Source organism: Mustelus asterias, chromosome 4, assembly GCF_964213995.1.
Source record: "Mustelus asterias chromosome 4, sMusAst1.hap1.1, whole genome shotgun sequence".
Lineage (NCBI taxonomy): Eukaryota > Metazoa > Chordata > Chondrichthyes > Carcharhiniformes > Triakidae > Mustelus > Mustelus asterias.
The window spans coordinates 109,561,437-109,585,196 of NC_135804.1; the positions used below are offsets into that span (position 1 = coordinate 109,561,437).

Consider the following 23,760-nt stretch of genomic DNA (forward strand, 5'->3'; position numbering starts at 1 on the left):
CCTTTTTTCATGTTTTTAGCAGAGTGTTGCAATACCTTTATTCATTACTCTCGGCACCATCTTTGTATGTTTTTTTTTGGAGTTTATTCTGTGCTATCACAATATATCTACAAAAAGAAATATAGCAATTAAACCAATGACTTATACAAATTTAATACTCCTGGTTACAGAAATGACTTTTACAACTGCAGTATTTGCCTTTTTATTAGGAGCTTAAACATGCAAGGTAAAAAGATGTAAAATACTTGATGTTAAATAAAAGCGAAAATATAATTATCAGCCATTATTATATAATCTTTTTGAAAGAATTTTAACATGTAATTTTAACAATCTTGCATTAAAATTTATAAGAAAAGGAAAACAAAAAGCACCATTGGAAAGCTATAAATATTTTCTATCCTTTAAAAAAATTACAATTAATTGGATGTTACAAATTAAATAATTACATCTAATGCGAAGTATGCACCCAATTTATGCTGAATAAATGCACAGTAAGTAGTGCTATACGGCTTTTCTCTAACATCATGGTGTTGTATGAAATTTCCTATCAATGGTATAGTCTTCATTCTTTGAATGTAGTTCAGCCTCCAATAGAATCACCCAATAACAGAAATATACTTCATGTAATGACCCTTTAAGATATTTGTGCCACTTTAGTAGTGTCATTCACTCCATTGTGTACAAGATCTCTGTTTTAACTACAGCACAAGAACAGGCCCTTCGGCCTTCCAAGTCTGCACGACCATGCTGCCCGACTGAACTAAAACCCCCACCCTTCCAGGGACCATATCCCTCCATTCCCATCCTTTTCATGTATTTGTCCAGACGTCCCTTCCACTACCTCCGCCGGCAGCGAGTTCCAGGCACCCACCACCTTCTGTATAAAAAAAACTTGCCTCGTACATCTCCTTTAAACCTTGCCCCTAGTAATTGACTCTTCCACCCTGGAAAAAAACTTCTGACTATCCACTCTGTCCATGTCCCTCATAATCTTGTAGACTTCTATCAGGTCGCCCCTCAACCTCCATCGTTCCAGTGAGAACAAACCAAGTTTCTCCAACCTCTCCTCATAGCTAATGCTCTCCATACCAGGCAACATTGTGGTAAATCTTTTCTGTACCCTTTCCAAAGCCTCCACGTCCTTCTGGTGGTGTGGCAACCAGAATTGAACGCTATATTCCAAGTGCGACCTAACTAAGGTTCTATAAAGCTGTCACGTGACTTGTCAACTTTTAAACTCAATGCCCCAGCCGATGAAGGCAATCATGGCGTATATCTTCTTGACTACCTTCTCCAGCTGTGTTGCCACTTTCAGTGACCTGTGTACCTGTACACTTGATGTGGAGATGCTGGCGTTGGACTGGGGTAAACACAGTAAGAAGTTTAACAACACCAGGTTAAAGTCCAACAGGTTTATTTGGTCGCAAAAGCCACACAAGCTTTCGGAGCTGCAAGCCCCTTCTTCAGGTGAGTGGGAATTCTGTTCACAAACAGAGCATAAAAAGACACAAACTCAATTTACATGAGTAATGGTTGGAATGCGAATACTTACAACTAATCAAGTCTTTAAGAAACAAAACAATGTGAGTGGAGAGAGCATCAAGACAGGCTAAAAAGATGTGTATTGTCTCCAGACAAGACAGCCAGCGAAACTCTGTGGGGGTTACAAATAGTGTGCCATGAACCCAATAACCCTCAACCGGGATATTGGGTTCATGGCACACTATTTGTAACCCCCACAGAGTTTCACTGGCTGTCTTGTCTGGAGACAATACACATCTTTTTAGCCTGTCTTGGTGCTCTCTCCACTCACATTGTTTTGTTTCTTAAAGACTTGATTAGTTGTAAGTATTCGCATTCCAACCATTATTCATGTAAATTGAGTTTGTGTCTTTATATGTTCTGTTTGTGAACAGAATTCCCACTCACCTGAAGAAGGGGCTTGCAGCTCCGAAAGCTTGTGTGGCTTTTGCTACCAAATAAACCTGTTGGACTTTAACCTGGTGTTGTTAAACTTCCTACTGTGTTTACCTGTACACTCACATCCCTCTGCCTATCAATACTCTTAAGGGTTTTGCCATTTGCTGTATATTTCCTCTCTGTATTAGACCTTCCAAAATGCATTACCTCACATTTGTAGCAGATATGGCAATCAAAAACCCAAGTAGGTAAATGGAATGTAAATGTGCACACAAAGCAAGTGAAACCACATGAGATAACCAAGGTACTAATAGGAGCTTTGTTGAATAATGAATATTTGGAGTTGCAGGAAGACTATACCAACTGTAAATAATTTGGCATCCTCTATCATGAACTCTATCTCTAAACACAAATGGTCACATTAAAATGTAGTGTGAGGGCAGGAGTCAAATATCAAAGCTTGCGAGTTTAAAACAAAGCAATCCAAAATACTTTTCATCTCGATGGTCACCAAGACAATAGTGCTGTGTAAACTGTCCTCAGTATTATTATTCTTTATAAAAAGCTGAAGTTCTGTGATCATCAACAAGTAAGAGTTTTAACAACACCAGGTTAAAGTCCAACAGGTTTATTTGGTAGCAAATACCATTAGCTTTCGGAGCACTGCTCCTTGGTATAGTCTTCCTGCAACTCCAAATATTCATTATTCAACAAAGCTCCTATTAGTACCTTTCTCATGTGGTTTCACTTGCTTTGTGTGCACATTTACATTCCATATACCTACTTGGGTTTTTGACGAGGGAGCAACGCTCCGAAACCAATGGTATTTGCTACCAAATAAACCTGTTGGACTTTAACCTGGTGTTGTTAAAACTCTTACTGTGTTCACCCCAGTCCAACGTCGGCATCTCCACATCATGATCATCAACAAGTTCATACATAATTTCAGTGGATGATTGACAGAATGGCAAATAACATTTTGGCACTGATTTCTCAAGATCAATCAAATTCGCATAATTTTTGGTAAGAACAATGGGTGTGATCTAATGATTGCCCTCTCTGAATTCTAAATAAGAGGTCAGCATGCTAACAAGGGAAGAGATTCACAAATCTTACAAACTCAAATCAGGGGTTAGTTGAAGAAAGAAAATTAAGCTTGTAAGAAAACATATGTTCAAATAATTCAACTTCAATTTGCTCAGAGGAAGATTTAACCTGTGGGTAGAAGTTAATTGATAAATGAGTTTACAGATGCTCGGCATGAACCTCAACATGAATTGGATATTTCCAACTAGAATTTCTCAAAGGCATTTGATAGACCTGGACAGCTGGCAGCTTGGGTAAGACATCTTCATTAACAACATATACTAGTTGGAATAATGCACCTTATTAGCCTAGTCAGGATGGATCTACCTTAAAGTAGGATTAGATTCCTACATTACCACAGTGACCACGCTTCAAAAGTACTTCATCGACTTTGACATAAAGGACTTTGGGACTTGAGAGTTGTGAAAGACACTAATTAAATACAAGTTATTTCTTTGTGTTCTTAGTACACTGGACAAATTGTTTTCACACCATTATAAACCCTCAAATGTCAAGCCCTCTTTAATGCTGAAAGGCATTCAGTTGAATTTAAAAATACTTTTGCTAAACTTGACCTGTAAATTGGAGATTGTTATTTTGGAATCTTATTTAACTTGCCCTGTGTTAATGCATCCTGATTAAATGAAGTTTGGCTAGATTCATGCCTCAAGTAATAGGGTTGTAGAAACTAATTTTCATGAGTAAGAGGCTATTAAGATTACTGTAGTTCCCACAATTTTAATATCGTCATTGATGCTGCCCACTGGCCCTGCAATTAACCTGGAGATAAGATCATAGGATGTAGGGGGTATGTGGTGGTTAATGAGCAATGGGGAAGCAAGGGTTTCATGCCTCGAGAGTGGTGACAATAAGTCACATGAAGCATTCTGGTACTTACTTAAAGGTGCCTTGATTAGAGGCAGAGGTCTGGAGGAATCTTGATTGAGGAAAAGCAGGAATGTCACCCCATTTCTCCACCACCCCAAGTCAGTAGCAGGGGTGTAATGATGAAGCCATGTATTCAATACTGTACGTGGTTCACTGAACCCCATTAGGTCCGCTGGCAGCCAATATTTACCCAAATCTTGCAATTCTGCTCTATTCACAGCATTCATCACCACCACATCACTTCCATCAGCCCTTTCCATTAACCCCAAACCTCAAGTCACTTGATCTTATTCAGTCCACCCACTCTGATTACACCATGTCATTCCCACTCCTTATGCCTGATTTTCATCCTCACCATATACACTATCCATTGGTTGTGCATATTCCTGAAAGCCACTCATCTTTGTCATAAACCCCTTGCAGAGAAAGAAACTGCAAAATGCCTGGAAGAGGGCCAAAACAGATCAAGAAAACCAGTGCAGATCCCAGCATATCGGCTAGGCCCCTTACATAGATGTGCAGACCTGATGACTCTCATGACGTAAGTGAGCAGCAACAGCCATCGCTGTCAGTATCAGTTGAAAAGAGTATATTTCCTCGCACTAATAATGAAAACAGGTTTGAGGCACAGCAACAATCATATGAGGTATCAGCCTCATATGAGGTATCAGACATTGCCCATAAGGAGTCGAATTCAACCATATGTTTCTCCAGTCTGCAATGTTTCATGGGAAATATGTCCACTTTCATCTAAACTGTAAACCGGAACTCACGTGTAGCTGCTACCAGTTGTTGTGGCTTGCCTGTGGGCACATAGGGCAGTTGTAGACCACGGACACATGTCTGTTGCAGACTGAACAAAGAACAATACAGCACAGGGACAGGCCCTTCGACCCAACAAGCCTGTGCTGACACATGACAGCTTTCTAAACTAAAGACCTTTTGTCTCTACGTGGTCTGTGTCCCTCTATTCCCTGCCTATTCATGTATCTAAGATACCTCTTAAACATTGCTATTGTACCTGCTTCTACCACCTCATCGGCCAGCGTATTCCAGGAACTTACCACCCTCTATGTAAACGATTGCCTCTTGCATTTCCTTTAAACTTTTCCCCGTTTACCTTAAACTTCTTATTTCTACCCTGGGAAAAACACTCCGACTATCCATGCCTCTCAATTTTGTAAATTTCTATCAGGTCACCCCTCAACTTCCGACGTTCAATCTCTCCTCCCTACTAATATCCTCCAAACCAGGCGACATCCTGGTAAACCTTTTCTGTATCCTCTCCAAAGCCTGATAGTGTGGTGACTAGAACTGTATGCAATATTCCAAATGTGGCCTAACTAAAGTTCTCTACAGCTGCAACATGACTTGGCAATTTTTATGCTTTATTCCCTGACTAAAGGCAAGCATGCCATATGCCGCCTTGATCACTTTATCCACTTGTGTTGCCACTTTCAAAGAACTGTGGACATGCATGCCTAGATGCCTCTATGTTAAAGCTTCGAAGGGTTCTGCCATTTACTGTATAGTTTCCTCCTGTATTAGACCTTCCAAAATGCATCATCTCACATTTGTCCGGATTAAATTCCATCTGCCATTTCTCCGCCCAATTCTCCAGGCTATCTATATTATACTGTATCCTATAGCAATTCTCCTCACTATTTAGCAGCTTCCCCAATCTTTGTGTCATCTGCAAACTTACTAATCAGACCACCTACACTCTCCTCCAAATCATTTATTGATTGGTAGCACAGTGGTTAGCACTGCTGCTTCACAGCTCCAGGGACCTGGGTTCGAATCCCGGCTCGGGTCACTGTCTGTGTGGAGTTTGCACATTCTCCTCGTGTCTGCGTGGGTTTCCTCCGGGTGCTCCGGTTTCCTCCCAGTCCAAAGATGTGCGGGTTAGGTTGATTGACCATGCTAAAATTGCCCCTTAGTGTCCTAGGATGCATAGATTAGAGGGATTAGCGGGTAAAATATGTAGGGATATGGGGGTAGGGCCTGGGTGGGATTGTGGTCGGTGCAGACTCGATGGGCCGAATGGCCTCTTTCTGTATTGTAGGGATTCTATGATTTATATATATATTACAAACAACAGGAGTTACCAGCACTGATCCCTGCGGAACACCACTGATCACAGGTCTCCAGTCAGAACAGCACTCTTCCACCGCTACTCTCGGTCTTCTATGACCAAGGTGTGGAGATGCCGGCGTTGGACTGGGGTAAACACGGTAAGAGTAACCTGATGTTGTTAAAACTCTTTCTATGACCAAGCCAGTTACGTGTCCATCTTAACAGCTCAGTGTGGATCCCATGTGACTTCACCTTCTGTATCAGCCTGCATTGAGGGACCTTGGTGTGGAGATGCCAGCATTGGACTGGGGTAGGCACAGTAAGAAGTCTCACAACACCAGGTTAAAGTCCTATTTGGTAGTATGAGCTTTCGGAGCACTGTCCCTTCATCAGGTGAGTCAACAGGCGAGCCAGGACTCACCTGATGAAGGGGCAGCGCTCCGAAAGCTCATGCTACCAAATAAACCTGTTGGACCTTAACATGGTGTTATGAGTCTTCTTATTGAGGGACCTTGCCAAAGGCCTTGCTAAAGTCCATGTAGACAACATCCACCACCCTGCCCTCAATCATCTTTGTCACTTCCTCAAAAAACTCAATCAAGTTTGTGAGACACGATCTCCCCTGCACAAAGCCATGCTGCCCATCGTTAATAAGTCCATATTTTTCAAAATACGAATAAATCCTGTCCCTAAGAATCATCTCCAATAATTTCCCTACACTGATGTAAGTCTCTCTGACCTATAATTTCCCAGATTATCCCTGTTGCCCTTCTTAAACAAAGGAACAACGTTGGCTATTCTCCAGTCCTCTGGGACCTCTCCTGTGTCTAAAGAGGATGCAAAGATTTCATGCAAGATCAGAGCAATTTCCTCCCTCGCCTCCTTCAGTATTCTAGGACAGATCCCATCATGTCCTGGGGACAAGTTGAAGACTCAATGGTTAGAAGATGCCACTGATCTCCTCCATTTTGCTCACCACAGCCAAAAAAAGACTTATGTCCCCCTGTTCCTAGAAAGAGGATGGCAGAACATCTGAGAGGAGCACAAACCTTTCTCAGGATGTCTCACCCATTTTCACTCCTTCAAGAAATGCCTATCTGGTGCCTCATGATTAACAGATTGGCTGGCTGCTGGGTTGGAAAGCCTGCAGCACAGCCCCCACATCTAAGAGTAAGGAGTGGAGGAAAACCTGTGATCAGGTTGGGGTGGGGAGGAGAAGAGGTGAGCCAGAGGACGTTATGTGTAAAGATTGGGGCGAATTAATAATGTGGAACTGGAAACATTGAGTGGGGTAAAAACATTTTGACTCCTCCAGTCAGAAAAAACTGTAAATATATTTACCTAATTGATCTGTCCTGCTGACCTTTTACCTACTGCATTTCCTGAGGCCCCAAACTAGGTTAAAAATAAAAGCTTGTTAAAACAGAAGCACACAGCCTCCTGAAAAACTTCTACTGACTGACTCACCTCCTGGCAGCAGGCTGGTCATCCATACCCACATCCTGCCTCCGTTAAAACCAGAAACGGATAGACTCTCGGAGTTGGGCTTGTGTTTGAAAATTTTCAAATTTTCTAACTTCTCGCCTGGTCCAAATCCTCTTGTATGGGGTTAAAATTATCCTCTTAGTCTTATCACTTGTTTAGCCATTTTAAATTGTATTACAGGCAAGTCATCTGCAGAAGGTTCTTTGACAGAGTAACTTAATCCAACTGGAATTGTAAAATGCATATTCCAAATGATGTCCCTAATAAGTCCCTGTGCAGCTTCCAATGAGTAAGTGTTCTTATGTCTTTATTCCAATTTTCTGCTCTCAATTCCTTTAAATAGGCAGAGTATAAATGAACTCCAGAGCTAGAAATCTAAACCAACTCAATGAAAATTTAAAGTATACTAAATACGCTTAGAGGTTTGATCAATACCAATAGGTCTCTTCATGAATACTGAAGTCTTGGTGTGATTAAAGCTGTTTCACAAAAAGGCAATGAATGGTATTAAGGCGCCATGCTTACAACAGGTATACATAAAAATGAAATACATCTTAATATCACTTTTGCACCCCAGTCCTCTCAATATAATTGTCAATGATAGCATTTACCTCCCAGGAGGTAAAATACAATTTACTTAGGTAACCTGTCTCCTTTTCTTGTATGCAGTGGAAAGCCATTGAATATTCTCTTCCATATCCATCATCTTCTCAAGACTGCCTTTATCCCCTGCCTGTTGTTCAGTAAGCGTGCACAGAGCAAAAGAATGAAACACAAGTGACTGCCTAAAACTGTTAAATTAATATAAACTTGTCTTTTTCATGATTCGAAGGAACTCTTGTTCATTCACTTCCCCATCTCCATCTCGATCTGCTTCATCAATCATTTCCTGAATAAGGGACAGAGAGAAAGGTAAGACAGACAATGAAAAACAATATCAAAAAAATATGCTGTGTGGCAATTTAAGTATAAAATTGTACGTGATGATTGTTGGTGTCAGAATAGAAAAGGAAGGAGTTGAAAAGCTAAATTATATCTTTAAAAATATTCAATTTGATATATCCTTCTCTGATCCATAAGAATCTTTACTATGGAGATAAAGCAACATAATAAGAGTACTCAGATCACCATGAAGTCCCTAACTGTAATAAAAGTCATTCTTCCCATAAAATATTATGTCGGGTTTGCTGCTAAAATTTCCTAAACAGTTTTCATGAGACTGATTTTATGTCCCAATTTTTCTTATGTACAGATGATGTTCGTGTACTTTTAAGAAGGTTTTTTTAAATTCTGTTGTAAGCAGACCTTTTTCAGTTTGTTTTCATTGCTGCCGAGTTATCTACAAGGGGTCGTTTTACTGCTACTTCAGTAGCTTAAATGGGATCTGTTTATTTTAATTCTGAGTTGTTTTACGATCCTGCATTGTTAGGAGGACAGTCACGTGTTTTTGGACAGATTTTCTTTGTAGTGAGTTTAAGGTTTCATTTTCTGTTTGGCTGCAATTAGAGTGGAGTTTTAGAAGGGACAGCAAGCTGAAAGAAGTCTCTTTCTCCCTGGTTTTGGAAATTCTGCAGGTTAGCTGAAGGCCTTTCTGGAGTAGAAAATCTGCTGTTGGTGGCTTGACCAGAGTCTACTTGGTTCTGGGAAACTGTTCTGACTTCAATTTGTTCTAGGGTTTTAGTATAATAAAGTTTTGTGTTTAACTGAAGGCTTATTTCTTACAAGCTGCATACAGTCAAGTTCAGACCAAATTGGCAATATGCAGCACTGGTTAAAAATTGAAAATCTCTGCTATGACCGAACTGGGAATGGGAAAAATGAAAAAGAGTTGATCCCTCCCTCAGCCATAACACTGCATGTTGGGAGACATTGATACATGCCATTGTTCTCAGTGCCAAGAGAGATATGGGGGGAGCGATTCTCCCAGCACATTGCGCTGCTCTAGCCGTGCAGCGGGTGGGGAGACTCAAGCGGAGGCCATGTAGCGGGCTTCTCACTGGGCACCATGCTGTGAGGCAGTAGTGCTTCTCACTGACCGCCCCACCCCCCCCACCACTAGTGGGGGGCTGGCAGCCTGACCCTGTTGGAGTGGAGGTTGGGGGTAAGGGGGAGGTGCCCCTGGACATTGCCAGTTAGGCATTGTCAGCCTGGCCCCCGGCACTATCCAAGGGGCAAAGTGGCAATGCGTAGGGGGCACTGTCGGGGTGGGGGGAAATCAGTGGAGATGGGAGGTCCCACTGCCACTCTGCACTCGGGCTTGATGACAGAGGGAAAGCGGCCAGCGATCAGGTGGTGGATGGGGGTGTCGCACGGTCAGCGTTGCGGGGTCAGGGCTACTGCGCTATGCTGCCAGTCTTTCGAGCGGGAATAGGCCCTGCCCACAGCTTTTTAAATGAGATTCGCGCTAGGGCACTCTGTGATGCACCGTGTGGGAGATTTATTTTGAAAATCCCACTGAAAAAATTCCAGGTTTTACACAAATTCGGCACTTAGAACGTTTTTGGGAGAATCCCACCCATGGAGGGAAGCTGTCATATAATTTACTGGGGAGTCAATCATGGAACGACAGAAGAGTATGAAAGACAATGAGTACTGAAGAATAAGGATTTTTGATGGTAGAATATGCAAGGTGGAGGAACGGAAGCATGATGTCAGGAAGGATGAAAGTAAAGGAAGAAAAAGTGAAAATGAATTAACGAGCCTGTATTCTGAGTGACCGCAAAACATGTACATGAGTGGACACTAGGACATTAGGCATGGTTATATAATAGTTCTTATCTTTAATCCTCTCTATTCCATATGCTAGAAAATACAAATTTAGTTTATATAATCTATGATCTAACACAGGGTGGCACGGTGGCACAGTGGTTAGCACTGCTGTCTCACAGCGCCAGGGACCCGGGTTCAATTCCCGGCTTGGATCACTGTCTGTGTGGAGTCTGCACGTTCTCCCCACGTCTATGTGGGTTTCCTCCAGGTACTCTGGTTTCCTCCCACAGCCCAAAGATGTGCAAGTTGGGTGAATAAAGTGTACCCGAACAGGTGCCAGAGTGTGGGAACAAGGGGATTTTCACAGTAACTTCATTTCAGTGTCAATGTAAGCCTACTTGTGACTAATAAATAAACTTTAACAGTTATGGGGAGGCAATGGCCAAGTGGTATTATCGTGAGATAATTAATCCAGATACTCAGCTAATGTTCTGGGGATCGGGGTTTGAATCCCACCATGACAGATGGTGGAATTTGAATTCAATAAAAAATACCTGGAGTTAAGAATCTACTGGTGACCCTGAAACTATTGTTGATTGTCAGAAAAACCCATCTGGTTCACTAATGTCCTCTAGTGGAGGAAAGCTGTCATCCTTACATGGTCCAGTCCACATGCGACTCCAGAGCCACAACAATGTGTTTGACTCTCAACTGCCCTCGGGCAATTAGAATTGGCAATAAATGCTGGCCAGCCAGTGTTGCCCATGTCCCACAAATGAATAAAAAAAACTTGAAGCTCTGGTAACCCTCTGGTGAATTTGCACTGCAGACCAGTATATCTTTCCTGATGCTCAGAACTATACACATTATTCTAGACATGATCAAATCAGGCTTTGAATAACTGTGGCAAAACTTCTTTGACTTCATTACATTTTAGCCCTCTAGTTGTGAATCTTTTTTGATTGTCAAGTAGCTACCATCTACTAACAAGCATATTAGGAAGTCCTGTGTTTTTATAATTGTGGTAAACCACTGTAAGCTTATTACCTGTATATGTGACTTGCCTGGACACATCCCTGCCGGCCCTACCCGAAACTCCTCCCCCCCCCCCCCCCCCCCTCGTCCAGGTATAAAGGCGACTGCTCCCCACCCCCCTGCCTCAGTCTGGACCAGTTCATCGGCATGGGTGTGCTCCAAGTTTTTTGCTAATAAAAGCCTATTTGTTCTTGCATATAAACTAGTCTTTGCTCGATTGATGGTGCATCAATAATGAAATACAAGTAAAAGGTGACTGATAATGTAAAGTGACCACTTTCTGGAAAATTCCTATGCGGATTATACTTGGCAGACCAGACCTGAGAAAACACGGAATGTCGAACCTGGAAGGGCATCATAGCCATTTCAAACCGAGTCACTTGATGGCTGATCTTTAATTTCCTGTAGTTGCAAAGACTGATTTCCACATCTCAGCAGTTATTCAAAATTATTTCCTGTTAATTTATATCTCTGAATATCTCAAATGATTTGACATGAAAGAAAACCGATTTGGTGCAGAACATGCTTTTTTCCCTCCCTTTCTGGGAATAGACAGGGAAAAATGACTTAAAGCTAGCTGTAGACCTGTGCTGTGTATGTGACAACAAGGAGAACCCGTCACCCCCACATAGGCATGCAGTTTTTTTACCTCTGACTCACTATTGCTGGAGGCAAGGGTTAGCAGAAATCACAACCAAAAAGGAAATTGGACAACCTCTTCAGCTCCCCTGCAGAGCCATGATCTCTCCTTCTGGTCGGCAAGTGTCTCCAACTAACTACGAATCTATCAAAAAGTCAGCTCTACTGAAACAACTCAACAGATGCATCGCACCATCATCTACGCCTCAAGGACAAGCCAAGGACTGATCGTGACGATACTGTGCCTTTAATCATGTTTCTCTGCAGGATGTTTCTAGTAGGCCCTGGAATTTGTTGGCTGCGTTTAGTCTGCAGCCGATATTTTTAATTGTTACTGAAGCAATATAATGGACATCATGTGTATCTTTAATCTGGACTAATGCAGGGTCCTGGGATTTTATGGTCCTTTGGGGATTATTGACAAGTCAGTGGCACCTAGGGACAGTTTTTTTTTCCCCACAGAAAAGTCCAAGTTTTTAGTTTTGGTTTAGTTGCTGTTAGAAGCTGGTGAAAGCAGGTAGTGTCTCTGTCTGTCTGTCTCTCTCTCCCTCTCCAGTGGTTTTTGGAAAGTTCCAAGACTGAGAAGCCTCAGAGACTTAATCCAACAGTCAAAGGACCAATCCACAGAAGATGTGAAAAAGTTGAAAACCCAGCATCACGTGAGCCTACTTGCTTTTTGTGCCAAGTCTAGAAAAGGGTGTATGTCTCTGGGATGGTGTTGACTTGGAACAACACAGATAGCTAGCTATTAAAGTTTATATTGTATCATGTTTAATTCTTGTAATTGGTAAAAGTTATGCTAATTCCTTTTGTTATATTTTAACTGTGTTCTTAAATAAACTTTGTTTGATTAAAACTTCCAAGTGGGTCACTTGAATCATCCCTGGAATGAAACACCTTGAGCTCACCCATGCCAAATTCAAAGGTAAAAAACTTAAGGTCTGGGCTATCTTCATAAAAACCTTGGGGTTTCTGGCCTGGGTCATAACATTGATTTATATATTTTTTGAAACTTCTATTTGAACTCTTTTCATTTCTGATCAGTGTATGTGTTGCATTTTTATTATTTGTCTTGGGTTTTAGTAACTAATAAACTTCATCTTTCTTTGACTCAATAAGCCTGTTAAATTGGGTCTTTCTAAAAAGTAAATGCATTTGGACTGGAAAAAGGTATCCACGGGGGAAGGATTTTTAAACTAACCTTGATGCAACCAACCAAGAGGGTTGACAAACAGGGCAGCCAGCTCATTCCTCCTCACCGGGTTCATAACTAAATTGGGGATCTCGTTCGGTTTTTAGCAAACTGGGAACCTCGCTCAAGGATCGGTCATAACATTATTTTATATATAAAGCTATGGAGAGAATTACAAATTCAATGTAACTAATATGAACAGCAAACAAACAAAATGGTGGCACGAGCAAATTACTACAAATGCTAGAAATCGGAAATAAAAGCAGAACATGCTGGAAAATCTCAGCAGGACAGGCAGCACACGAGGAGAAAGAAACAGAGTAAATGTTTCTGGTAGATGACCATTAGAATTATAGAATCCCTACAGTGCAGAAGGGGGCCATTCGACCCATCGAGTTTGCACCGACCACAATCTCATCCAGACCCTATTCCCGTAACCCCCCATATTTACCCTGCTAATCCCCCTGACACTAGGGTTAATTTAGCATGGCCAATCAACTTAACCCCCACATCTTTGGACTGTGGGAGGAAACTGGAGCACCCGGAAGAAACGCATGCAAAACCGGGAGAATGTGCAAACTCAACACAGACATTGACCCGAGGCCGGAATTGAACCGGGTCCCTGGCGCTGTGAGGTAGCAGTGCTAACCACTATGTCATCATGCTGCAGAAACTGAAATGTTTTAATCCTCTAGAGATACATTTAAATGTTTAAATCCATCTTTTGGAAACCACTGCACCTGTTCAGGTGCACGTAGCAGACCTCTCTCAAGGTCTCCATATATCCCGGCCATCATTCGTCCCAACATCACCAAAACAGACCAACAGGTTATTAACCTTATGATTTTTGCTGGAACCTGGAAGTGTGCAAATTGGCTGCTGCTATTGTCCACACAGAAGTGACTATATCCTTAAAAGTAATGAATTGATTGTAAAGTGCTTTGGAACAAGGAGGCTGTGAAAAGTGCTATCTAAATGAAGATTCTTTCTTCTATCAAATATGCAATCAGCTTACCTGCAACTCTTCATCTGTGAGATTTTCTCCAAGTTCTTTTGCCACACGCTTCAGATTTTTGAACGAGATTCGTCCAGTCTCATCATCATCAAACAGCCTAAAGGCTTTCAGAATTTCCTCCTTTGTATCTTTCTCAGCCTGAATAAAGCAGCCAAATGCAAAGATTCCGTTTACAAGTTTGCTAAATATTAAAATAATTTCCATACATCAGATAAGCTTTCCAGGCATTGTCACACAACTGAGATGCTGCTCAAAATGGGATTAGTAGCGGACGAACCCAAGCTCAATTGCACTTCTAACTGTTGCAGGTTGTTTCCTTATATATGAAAATTGGCAGCAGGGTGCATTGCAAACCCTGCACAATTCCAGCAACTTGACATTCTTTTTATATTTATAAAATGGTCCCTAATTTGGTGAAGGCTGCAGTGATGGGATTAAACAGCCACTGCGCATGCAGACTTCTTTCCACGATTCCTTCCGATTCTATTCTTTCCTGGATGGGTCTCACTGGCTAGACCAGCATTTATTGTCCATCCTTAACTGTCTTTGAGAAGGTGGTGGTGAGCCACCTTCTTGAAACGCTGAAGGCCATGTGGTCGAGGTACAATGCTTTAAGGAAGGGGGTTCCACGAGTTTGCCCACCAACAGTGAAAGAACAGCAAATCGTTAGTTCCAAGTCAGGATGTTGTGTGGTTTGGAGGGGAAGTTTCAGGTGGTGGTGCTCCCATGCATCTGCTGCCCTTGACCTTCTAGTGTGGTAAAGGTTGCAGGTTTGGAAGGCACTGTCAAAGAAGCCTTGATCAGTTGCTGCAGTGAATCTTATATATGGTACCACTGCTGCCACTATGTCAGTGGGAGGGAGTGAATGTTTAAGGTGGTGGAAGGGATGCCAATCAAGCAGGCTGCTTTGTCTTGGGTAGTGTCAAATTTCCTGAGTGTTGGAGCTGCACTCATTTGGGCAAGTGGAGAGTATTCCATCACACTCCTGATTTGTGCCTTGTAAATGGTGGACATACTTTGGGAGTCCGGAGTTAATTAATCACTAGTTGTGAAGGATAAAAGATAGCAAGTAAGGAAGAAATGGCACTCCTTCCAGATTGGAAGTTTCCAACATATTGAAGCAAAATCCAGTTCTACAGACCAGATGCTTAGCTCCTTTAGTTGATTTTTTTTTGAAGGAACAAATACAACAAAGTCATTTTTGCTTTAAGAATTACCATCTTTTGCGTAATCACAGCCAGGAATTCATTAAAGTCGATCTTCCCAGTGCCTTCCTTATCAATTTCTGCAATCATCTTCTTTATTTCTTCTTTCTTGGGCTCAAATCCCAAAGCTCTCATTGCAACCTGAAAAATAACTTATATTGTAATTCTATATACTCGTGGCCAATTGATTTTTGAGAACAAAGGTTGATAGTTTTTTTTTTAGCCAAGTGGATTCATTCAACAAACCTAAGGCATCTTTTTACTTGCAAGGAACAATGTGCACTGTAACCAAGAAAACTCAGGTTCTTACAATCCAACATAATTCAGAACAAACCTGGAAAGTCGCATGATTGATTTGTGTCAATCAAGAATAATAGAGCTGGTAATGTTCTGCTGCAAATGTTCTGTGAGGCATTCAGTGCAGCAGCATCCTATACAAGTATTTGAGAAAACGGAACTCATATGAAATGTTCATCTGTGGATTGACACTTCTACAGAAGTAAACAGATTCTAAACCTGGTACAAATAACCAAGTATTTAGCACTGTTCAGTCCAACAGGTTTCATGCTGGTATTGATTCTCCACATGAGTCTCTTCGTTTAACCTAATCCAAATATCTTTCTTTACATTTTCTCTTGTTCTTATCCAGCTGTCGCTTGATTTACAAGTTCCCCAGGTGCAACACAATACATGAGACACAATTTAAATGAACGTTTGGCATTACTTGAGACAAAAGAACATTTGTTACAGACAGCAATCAAGAAGAGGGTTATTACATAAAAATGACCTGCATATTGGCATAAGAACTGGGTTTTTTAGTTGCATCAAGGTTATTTTTCAAGGAACATCAACATCCTAAAAAAAGGATTAAATGCACAGTATATCTGCTGGAACAGTCGATACCTTTAATTCTTTGACATCAATAGATCCAGCCCCATCTGTGTCAAACAGGTCAAATGCTTCTCGTATTTCCTGCTTTTGTTCTTCAGTAATTTCTGGTTTTGGTCCAGGTTTCTTCCTCTGGACTGTTGCACTCAAAGATGATTTTTTATAGGCAGAGGTCTGCGAGATTGCAAACAATCATTTTTTTAAATTAAAAGGATGCCAAATATCCCATCAATACTTTGAATGAAAGCATTTTTCTTTATATAAATGCAAATTTTTGAAATAATGTCTTTGACAAGAGAGAAACATCCCAAGGTACCAGTAAGAAAGAATGAAAAAAATGGTGCCAAGGTACAGAAAGATACAGAGGCGACTAAAAGCACAGTGAACGCTGGGAGTTTAAAGAGGATCTTAAAAGGAGACAATGCAGAGGAGGGGTTTAGAGAAGAAATTCCAAAATCTGGGGCCTCAGTGGCTGAAAGTACCAATGGTGGAGAAGTCTTCAATCAGAGGAATTGAGAGTTTGGAATGGATGCAGTTACAAAAAAGGATGGAACAAGGCCATGGAGATAGTTAAACACACGATGAAGCTTGAAGCATTGAGTGATCAGAAGCCAATGTAAATTATAAATCAGTTAAGCAGTATTTAGTATGAGCTACGATTCCAGAAACAAAGTTTTGGATGAGCTCAAATGTGAGGGTGGAGATTCAGAGGCTGGCTAGGAATAGATTAGGATAGTTAAATCTGGAGGTGGCAAGAGCAGGAATGGGAACCTTAGTAGCTGATGGGCTGAGATAAGGACAGACAGGCAATGTTACAAAAGCAGAAGTAGATGGTCCATGTGATGTAAAGAATATGGAGTCAGAATGTGGACTCAGGGTTGAACAGGATGTTAAGGGTGTATATGGTGGTTCAATCTGAACAGTGGCCAAGGGATGGAGTCAGTGGCATGGGTAAGGGTTTATGTTCATCTTGGCATCTTCAAAACAAAATCTCAATGTGACTGTTTGTTCTATACCTGGATAACTGGACTGGATGACAATGCTTCTCAAAAGGACATGCAGAAACATACCTGGAAAGATGTGATGAAACACTTACTCTGTATACTTGTCAGCCCACAGAGGAAGCAGACAGAATTAACAGTTGTCCTGCAGAAGATTCACTCAAAAAAGCATAGCGCCACTTGAAGATGCAATCATAGAAAGAATCATAGAAACCCTACAGTGCAGAAACAGGCCATTTGGCCCATCGAGTCTGCACCGACCACAATCCCACCCAGGCCCTACCCCCATATCCCTACACATTTACCTGCTAATCCCTCTAACCTACGCATCTCAGGACACGAAGGGGCAATTTTTTAGCATGGTCAATCAACCTAACCCGCACATCTTTGGACTGTGGGAGGAAACCGGAGCACCCGGAAAAAAACCAACGCAGACACGAGGAGAATGTACAAACTCCACACAGACAGTGACCCAAGCCGGGAATCGAACCCAGGTCCCTGGAGCTGTGAAGCAGCAGTGCTAACCACTGTGCTACCGTGCCGCCCTTTGCAATGTTGGGTGTAAGATCATACTGTAATGTTGCATGCAAGTTTTATTCTGTATGTATTCTAGAATTCCTCTAAGTACAATAATTTGGGAGTGGAAAGGCAGGAACCGTAAAGCCTTTCACTGGAAATTGAGAGGGTAGAGAAATAGTGTACTGTGTTTCTCCTCTGGGCGGAACCAGCTTGATGGACCTGGAAGCCTTCCCCAATCTCCCTACATCTTGTTAACTTTCTCTGCCAATTCCGCACCCCACCCCAATTCTCATTAAGTTGTGTCTCTTTGCTAGGGTGTGGTTTCATGAGTGCCAGGTAGCCCGGTTGGTCGAGGTCAGTTGGCTGGATGGTTGGTTCGTGATGCAGAGCAATGCCAACAGCGTGGGTTCAATTCCCATACTGGCTGAGGTTATTCATGAAGGACCTGCATTCTCAACCTTGACCCCCGCCTGAGGTGTGGTGATCCTCAGGTTAAATCACCACCAGTCAGCTCTCCCCTCAAAGGGAAGCGAAGCCTATGGTCATCTGGAACTATGGCAACTTTACTTTACTTTGCCTGTATGCAGATGTATGGGATTGGGGGTGATCTAGGAAATTGGATCAGGAATTGGCTAGCGGATAGGAAACAGAGGGTGGTGGTTGATAGTAAATATTCATCATGGAGTGCGGTTACAAGTGGTGTACCTCAGGGATCTGTTTTGGGGCCACTGCTGTTTGTAATATTTATTAATGATCTGGATGAGGGTATAGTTGGGTGGATTAGCAAATTTGCTGATGACACCAAAGTCGGTGGTGTGGTAGACAGTGAGGAAGGGTGTCGTAGTTTGCAGGAAGACTTAGACAGGTTGCAAAGTTGGGCCGAGAGGTGGCGGATGGAGTTTAATGCGGAGAAGTGTGAGGTAATTCACTTTGGTAGGAATAACAGATGTGTTGAGTATAGGGCTAACGGGAGGACTTTGAATAGTGTGGAGGAGCAGAGGGATCTAGGTGTATGTGTGCATAGATCCCTGAAAGTTGGGAATCAAGTAGATAAGGTTGTTAAGAAGGCATATGGTGTCTTGGCGTTTATTGGTAGGGGGATTGAATTTAGGAGTCGTAGCGTTATGTTGCAACTGTACACAACTCTGGTGCGGCCGCACTTGGAGTACTGTGTGCAGTTCTGGTCCCCACATTACAGGAAGGATGTGGAGGCTTTGGAGAGGGTGCAGAGGAGGTTTACCAGGATGTTGCCTGGTATGGAGGGGAGATCCTATGAGGAGAGGCTGAGGGATTTGGGATTGTTTTCGCTGGAAAGGCGGCGGCTAAGAGGGGATCTTATTGAAACATATAAGATGATTAGAGGTTTAGATAGGGTGGATAGTGATAGCCTTTTTCCTCTGATGGAGAAATCCAGCACGAGGGGGCATGGCTTTAAATTGAGGGGGGGTAGTTATAGAACCGATGTCAGGGGTAGGTTCTTTACCCAGAGGGTGGTGAGGGATTGGAATGCCCTGCCAGCATCAGTAGTAAATGCGCCTAGTTTGGGGGCGTTTAAGAGATCCGTAGATAGGTTCATGGACGAAAAGAAATTGGTTTAGGTTGGAGGGTCACAGTTTTTTTTTTAACTGGTCGGTGCAACATCGTGGGCCGAAGGGCCTGTTCTGCGCTGTAATGTTCTATGTTCTATGTTCTATGTACTTTGCTGACATGGCTATTCTTTATAGAATGATACAGTTCAGACCATTCAACTCATTATTCCTGTGCCAGTTTTTTGCTAAAACTACCCAATTAGTTCCACTTCCCTGCTCTTTTCCCATGACACTATAATTAATTTCCCTTTAGGCATCTACCAGTTCGCTTATTAAAGTTATTATGAATATGCTTTCACCACTCTTTCAGACAGTACATTCCAGTCCATAACATCTTGCTATGTAACTTTTTCCTTTCATGTCACCTCGGGTTGTTTTGACTGTCACCTTAAATCCATGTCCTTGTTACTGATCCTTCTGTGACTGGAAGAGTTTCCCATTTACATCAAAATCATTTATGATTTGAACACCTCTACCAAATCTCTTAACCTGCTCTGTCAAGGAGAACAACAGTAAGAAGTCTCACAACACCAGGTTAAAGTCCAACAGGTTTATTTGGTAGCAAATACCATAAGCTTTCGGAGCAATGCTCCTTCGTCAGATGGAGTGGTCTCTCCATCGAGAGACCACTCCATCTGACGAAGGAGCATTGCTCCGAAAGCTTATGGTATTTGCTACCAAATAAACCTGTTGGACTTTAACCTGGTGTTGTGAGACTTCTTACTGTGCTTACCCCAGTCCAACACCGGCATCTCCACATAAGGAGAACAACCTCAGACTTTTCTCACATAACTGAATTCTCTCATTCCTGGGACTGACCCAAGTGTTCGATAAAGGTCCAGTTTCCTTGTTCTTGTACTGTATGTTTCTAATGATAATAATTTCAGTCTTGTATGTTTTTTCAAAACAACCTTCTCAATTTGTCCTGTACATAGAATCATAGAAAGAGGCCATCCAGCCCACCATGTTTGTACCAACTCTCTGAAAGAAACCCACCCAGTCCCTCCCCTCCATTCTATTCCCGTAACCCTGTGCCAATCCACCTAAGTTGCACATCTTTGGACGTGGAAGGACACCAGAGCACCCGGAGGAAACCCACACAGATACAGGGAGAATGTGCAAACTCCACACAGACAGTTAGCCAAGGCCAGAATCAAACTTGGGTCCCTGGCACTGTGAGGCAGCAGTACTAACCACTGTGCAACTCTGTCCCTTTCAAAGATTTGTTAGATAACTGTCCAGATGTTTCTGTTCTTGCACTCCCTTTCAAGTTGCGCCATTAATTCATATTGCCTCTCCTAATTTTTCTTGCCAAAATGATTCACTTCACACTTGTCGTGTGTGTTTTCAGTTGTTTGCCCATGGGAACATCGCAGTTAATACGAATTGCTTCGCCCACAGGCAGTGACTCATGAAGGAGCATTGCTCCACTTATAGCAGTTATCTGGTACCCTGCTGTAGACTGAGTGCTATAGGATATTAACACTCAGCCAAATGGTCAAACCTATTCCTTTAACATCAGGATATTTCTCACTAGTAATCAGGGAAAGGGAGTTGCGAGATGTGGATGAGGGGGAATGGAGGGAATGAGGTAGATATTATTTCCAAAACCAGAGGATATGGAGCTTAGTGTTTATGTTAGTAATCCTGAAGCAATCCAGAGACCCAAGTTTAAATCTCACCACAGCAGTTAAGGAATTTAAGTTTAATTAAATAAAATTTGGACTAAAAGACTGGTGTAAGTAATGGGCACCATGAAACTATTGGATTGCCATTCAAACTAATTAGTTTCACGAATGTCCTTTAGGAAAGAAAATCTGGCATCCTCACCTAGTCTGACCTGTGTATGACTCCAGATCGACAGCAAATGTGGTTGACTCAAATGGCTTCTGAAATGGCCTAACAAGCCACTCATTAAAGCCACTGTGTGAAACTACTACTACAAAAAAAAAGGAATGACCACCCAACACTGACCTAGGCAGGACATGACAAAGGCAGCCCAGTCAACGTTGCAAAATCCTCCTCACTAACATCCGAGAATCTGTGTCAAATTTGGGAGAGCTTTCCCACAGGCTACTCAAAAATTCATAGTCATAATCTCAGAATCCCCCCTTTTAGTCAACATCCCAGAACCCACTTTTATCCTTGAGTATGTCCTCTCCCATTGATCAGATGATGGAACAGTGGTATATTTTCCATGAGGGAATGACCCTGAGAATATTCAATATTGATTCTTGATCCCAGGAAATCTCATTGTATCCTGGGCAAGGAAACCTCCATATTACCACCTACTGCCCTGTGTCAGCTACTAAATCAGTACTCCTCCATGTTGAACACTACTTGGAAGAATCCTTGACAGCAGCATGGATGCAAAATATACTCTGGTGGGGAACTTCAATATCTATTACCAAGCTGACTCGACAGCACCACTACTGCCCCAGCTGGCAAATTCCTGAAGGTCACAGCTGCCAGATTGGGAGGTGAGAACCAACAAGAGGGAAAAAAAACCTACTGGAATTCATCTATCTGTCGCAGGTGCATCTGTCCATTGGTAGCTGTTGTAACGATACTGTGTCTTTAAGGTATGTATTTTTGTCATATTTCTTGTATAGGAGTTGTTTTGGCAGTCAGTTCTATTAACCAGTGCCGCTTTGTCTGTAATCGGCAGCCCCTGTTGATGCTGCGCAACTATAATTGATCTTAATTGCTGGAATGCTTGTTTTAATCTGAATTAATGCAGTTCTATTATTTTAATGTTTTCCCCTGGGGCTTTTCAGAGTAGGACAAACACTAGCTTTAGCTACAGTTTTCCCATTTAAATACTTATAGAAACTTGTACGATATGTTTTTATACTATTTTTTGTATTACTTTTTACATACTCTACTCAGACAAAAAATGACATCGAGTCACTGCAAATGGTGATGGAATTGTTAGCAGCCATTTGGAACTTGTACTGAGTTGATGAATGATTGTGTACTTATATCGCCTAAATAACAGAGTTAAATATGAACGTCCATCAGAGTTAGATTGCAATATAAAAAACAAATCCTGGTGCATCATAGAATCATAGAAACCCTACAGTGCAGAAGGAGGCCATTCGGCCCATCGAGTCTGCACCGACCACAATCCCACCCAGGCCCTACCCCCACATATTTACCCGCTAATCCCTCTAACCTACACATCCCAGGACTCTAAGGGGCAATTTTTAACCTGGCCAATCAACCTAACCTGCACATCTTTGGATAATTTAAACCTGGGCATTTAATGGCATAATGTGGTGTATCACTAATGCATAGTACAACAAATATACTATTGTGCTTATGATGATAACTTCTATTGACTAATATCAACTATTCATTTTTGGAACATAATCTAGCCCAATTCCCCAGTTAACCGTGGCAAAAAGGTCAACACGACTAAATGGGCTTTTTCGAGACGTCGCAAGCTTTTGGATGAGAGGTGTAACTGTATAGGGGGGGATGCAAACGGTCATTATTTGGGGAAGAATAGCAGAACACACTCAGTAACCTTGTCGTACCTCTTCCTTCAAACAATGTAAGCAAAAGTGGATGGATGAGTCTAGTTAGTTAGTCATTTCATTTCAGAGACAACAGAGATGGTGGTTCCTCTGGGAAACAGTGCTTCTGCTGGCAACAGAATAGTGTTTTTAATCTATCAGTTTATGTGGGGTGATTAAAAGGTAACTAAATTATCTGAAATATATAAAACAGATGGAAAATCCTGCCCATTCCAGCTTGCCATTTGAGGGGGATAGAACCACACCCAAAGCCCTGTAAGTGTACGATTTGATAGAATCTAACTGTCCATGTTAATCGCCTTATTTTATCTTTTCTTGATGAGGCGCAGGCCCAGAAAATCCCTCTCCTCTCCCCACCTGATTCCCCTCATTCCCAATTCTCACTCCCACACTCACTGACCCTCAGAATTCTCACCCCCGCCCCCCTCTCTCACTATTCACCAGCGGCTCTCCGGCCTTCCCCAGCAGGAGTGTCGGATCAGAAAGGCCTTTGACTCACCTTTGCAGCCATTTCGCGAGCTCCAGGCACTGTGTGTGTGTGCGGATGGAGAACAGCTTCGCGCGATGTCCGGACCTGTCGCATCGCCAACACACTCCGGCTCCGTGCACCATAACAACGGCTCCGCCAATCACAGCCCAGCAACTCGCGAAGCTGGCTGTCGATCATCCTGACCCCGGGGGGCGGGCTCTAACCGCTCCGCCAATCAGGTGGCAGGTCCCGCCTGCAATGTAAATCACCTGCTATGGATTGGCTGGTAGCCGCCCCGCCTCCTGATCCTGATTGGTCAGATATCTGACGTATTTGAATAATTATCGTCCAGCTCGTGGTGGAAAGGTGAATGGGCGAGAAAGTTCTGGAAAAGCTGAGGCCCAGAGTGTGGAGAGACTGTGTTCAACTGGCCTGATAATGTGGAGAGACTGTGTTCAACTGGCCTGATAATGTGGAGAGACTGGGTTCAACTGGCCTGATAATG

General features: G+C 42.4%; 1 protein-coding gene across 1 annotated transcript; it reads right to left on the reverse strand.

Moving 5' to 3' along the window:
- Positions 1-1,993: 1,993 nt before the first annotated feature.
- LOC144492934 (centrin-1-like) lies at positions 1,994-23,402 on the reverse strand. Its single transcript, XM_078211605.1, has 5 exons — positions 23,286-23,402; positions 16,154-16,312; positions 15,263-15,391; positions 14,046-14,183; positions 1,994-8,344 (listed from the first exon to the last, which is right to left on the reverse strand). Exons 1-5 carry the CDS (start codon positions 23,367-23,369, stop codon positions 8,255-8,257), a joined length of 600 nt encoding a protein of 199 aa, XP_078067731.1. The 5' UTR covers positions 23,370-23,402; the 3' UTR covers positions 1,994-8,254.
- Between the last annotated feature and the right edge of the window lie 358 nt (positions 23,403-23,760).

Bases quoted from the DNA above. Each gene is read 5' to 3' on its own strand.
- LOC144492934 (XM_078211605.1), bottom strand. From the start codon at position 23,369: ATGCGACAGGTCCGGACATCGCGCGAAGCTGTTCTCCATCCGCACACA. The intron at 15,392-16,153 runs GTATCGACTGTT...GTTATTTTTCAG, and splicing joins TTGATGTCAAAGAATTAAAG to GTTGCAATGAGAGCTTTGGG. The intron at 14,184-15,262 runs GTAATTCTTAAA...TGCTTTATTCAG, and splicing joins CTGTGATTACGCAAAAGATG to GCTGAGAAAGATACAAAGGA.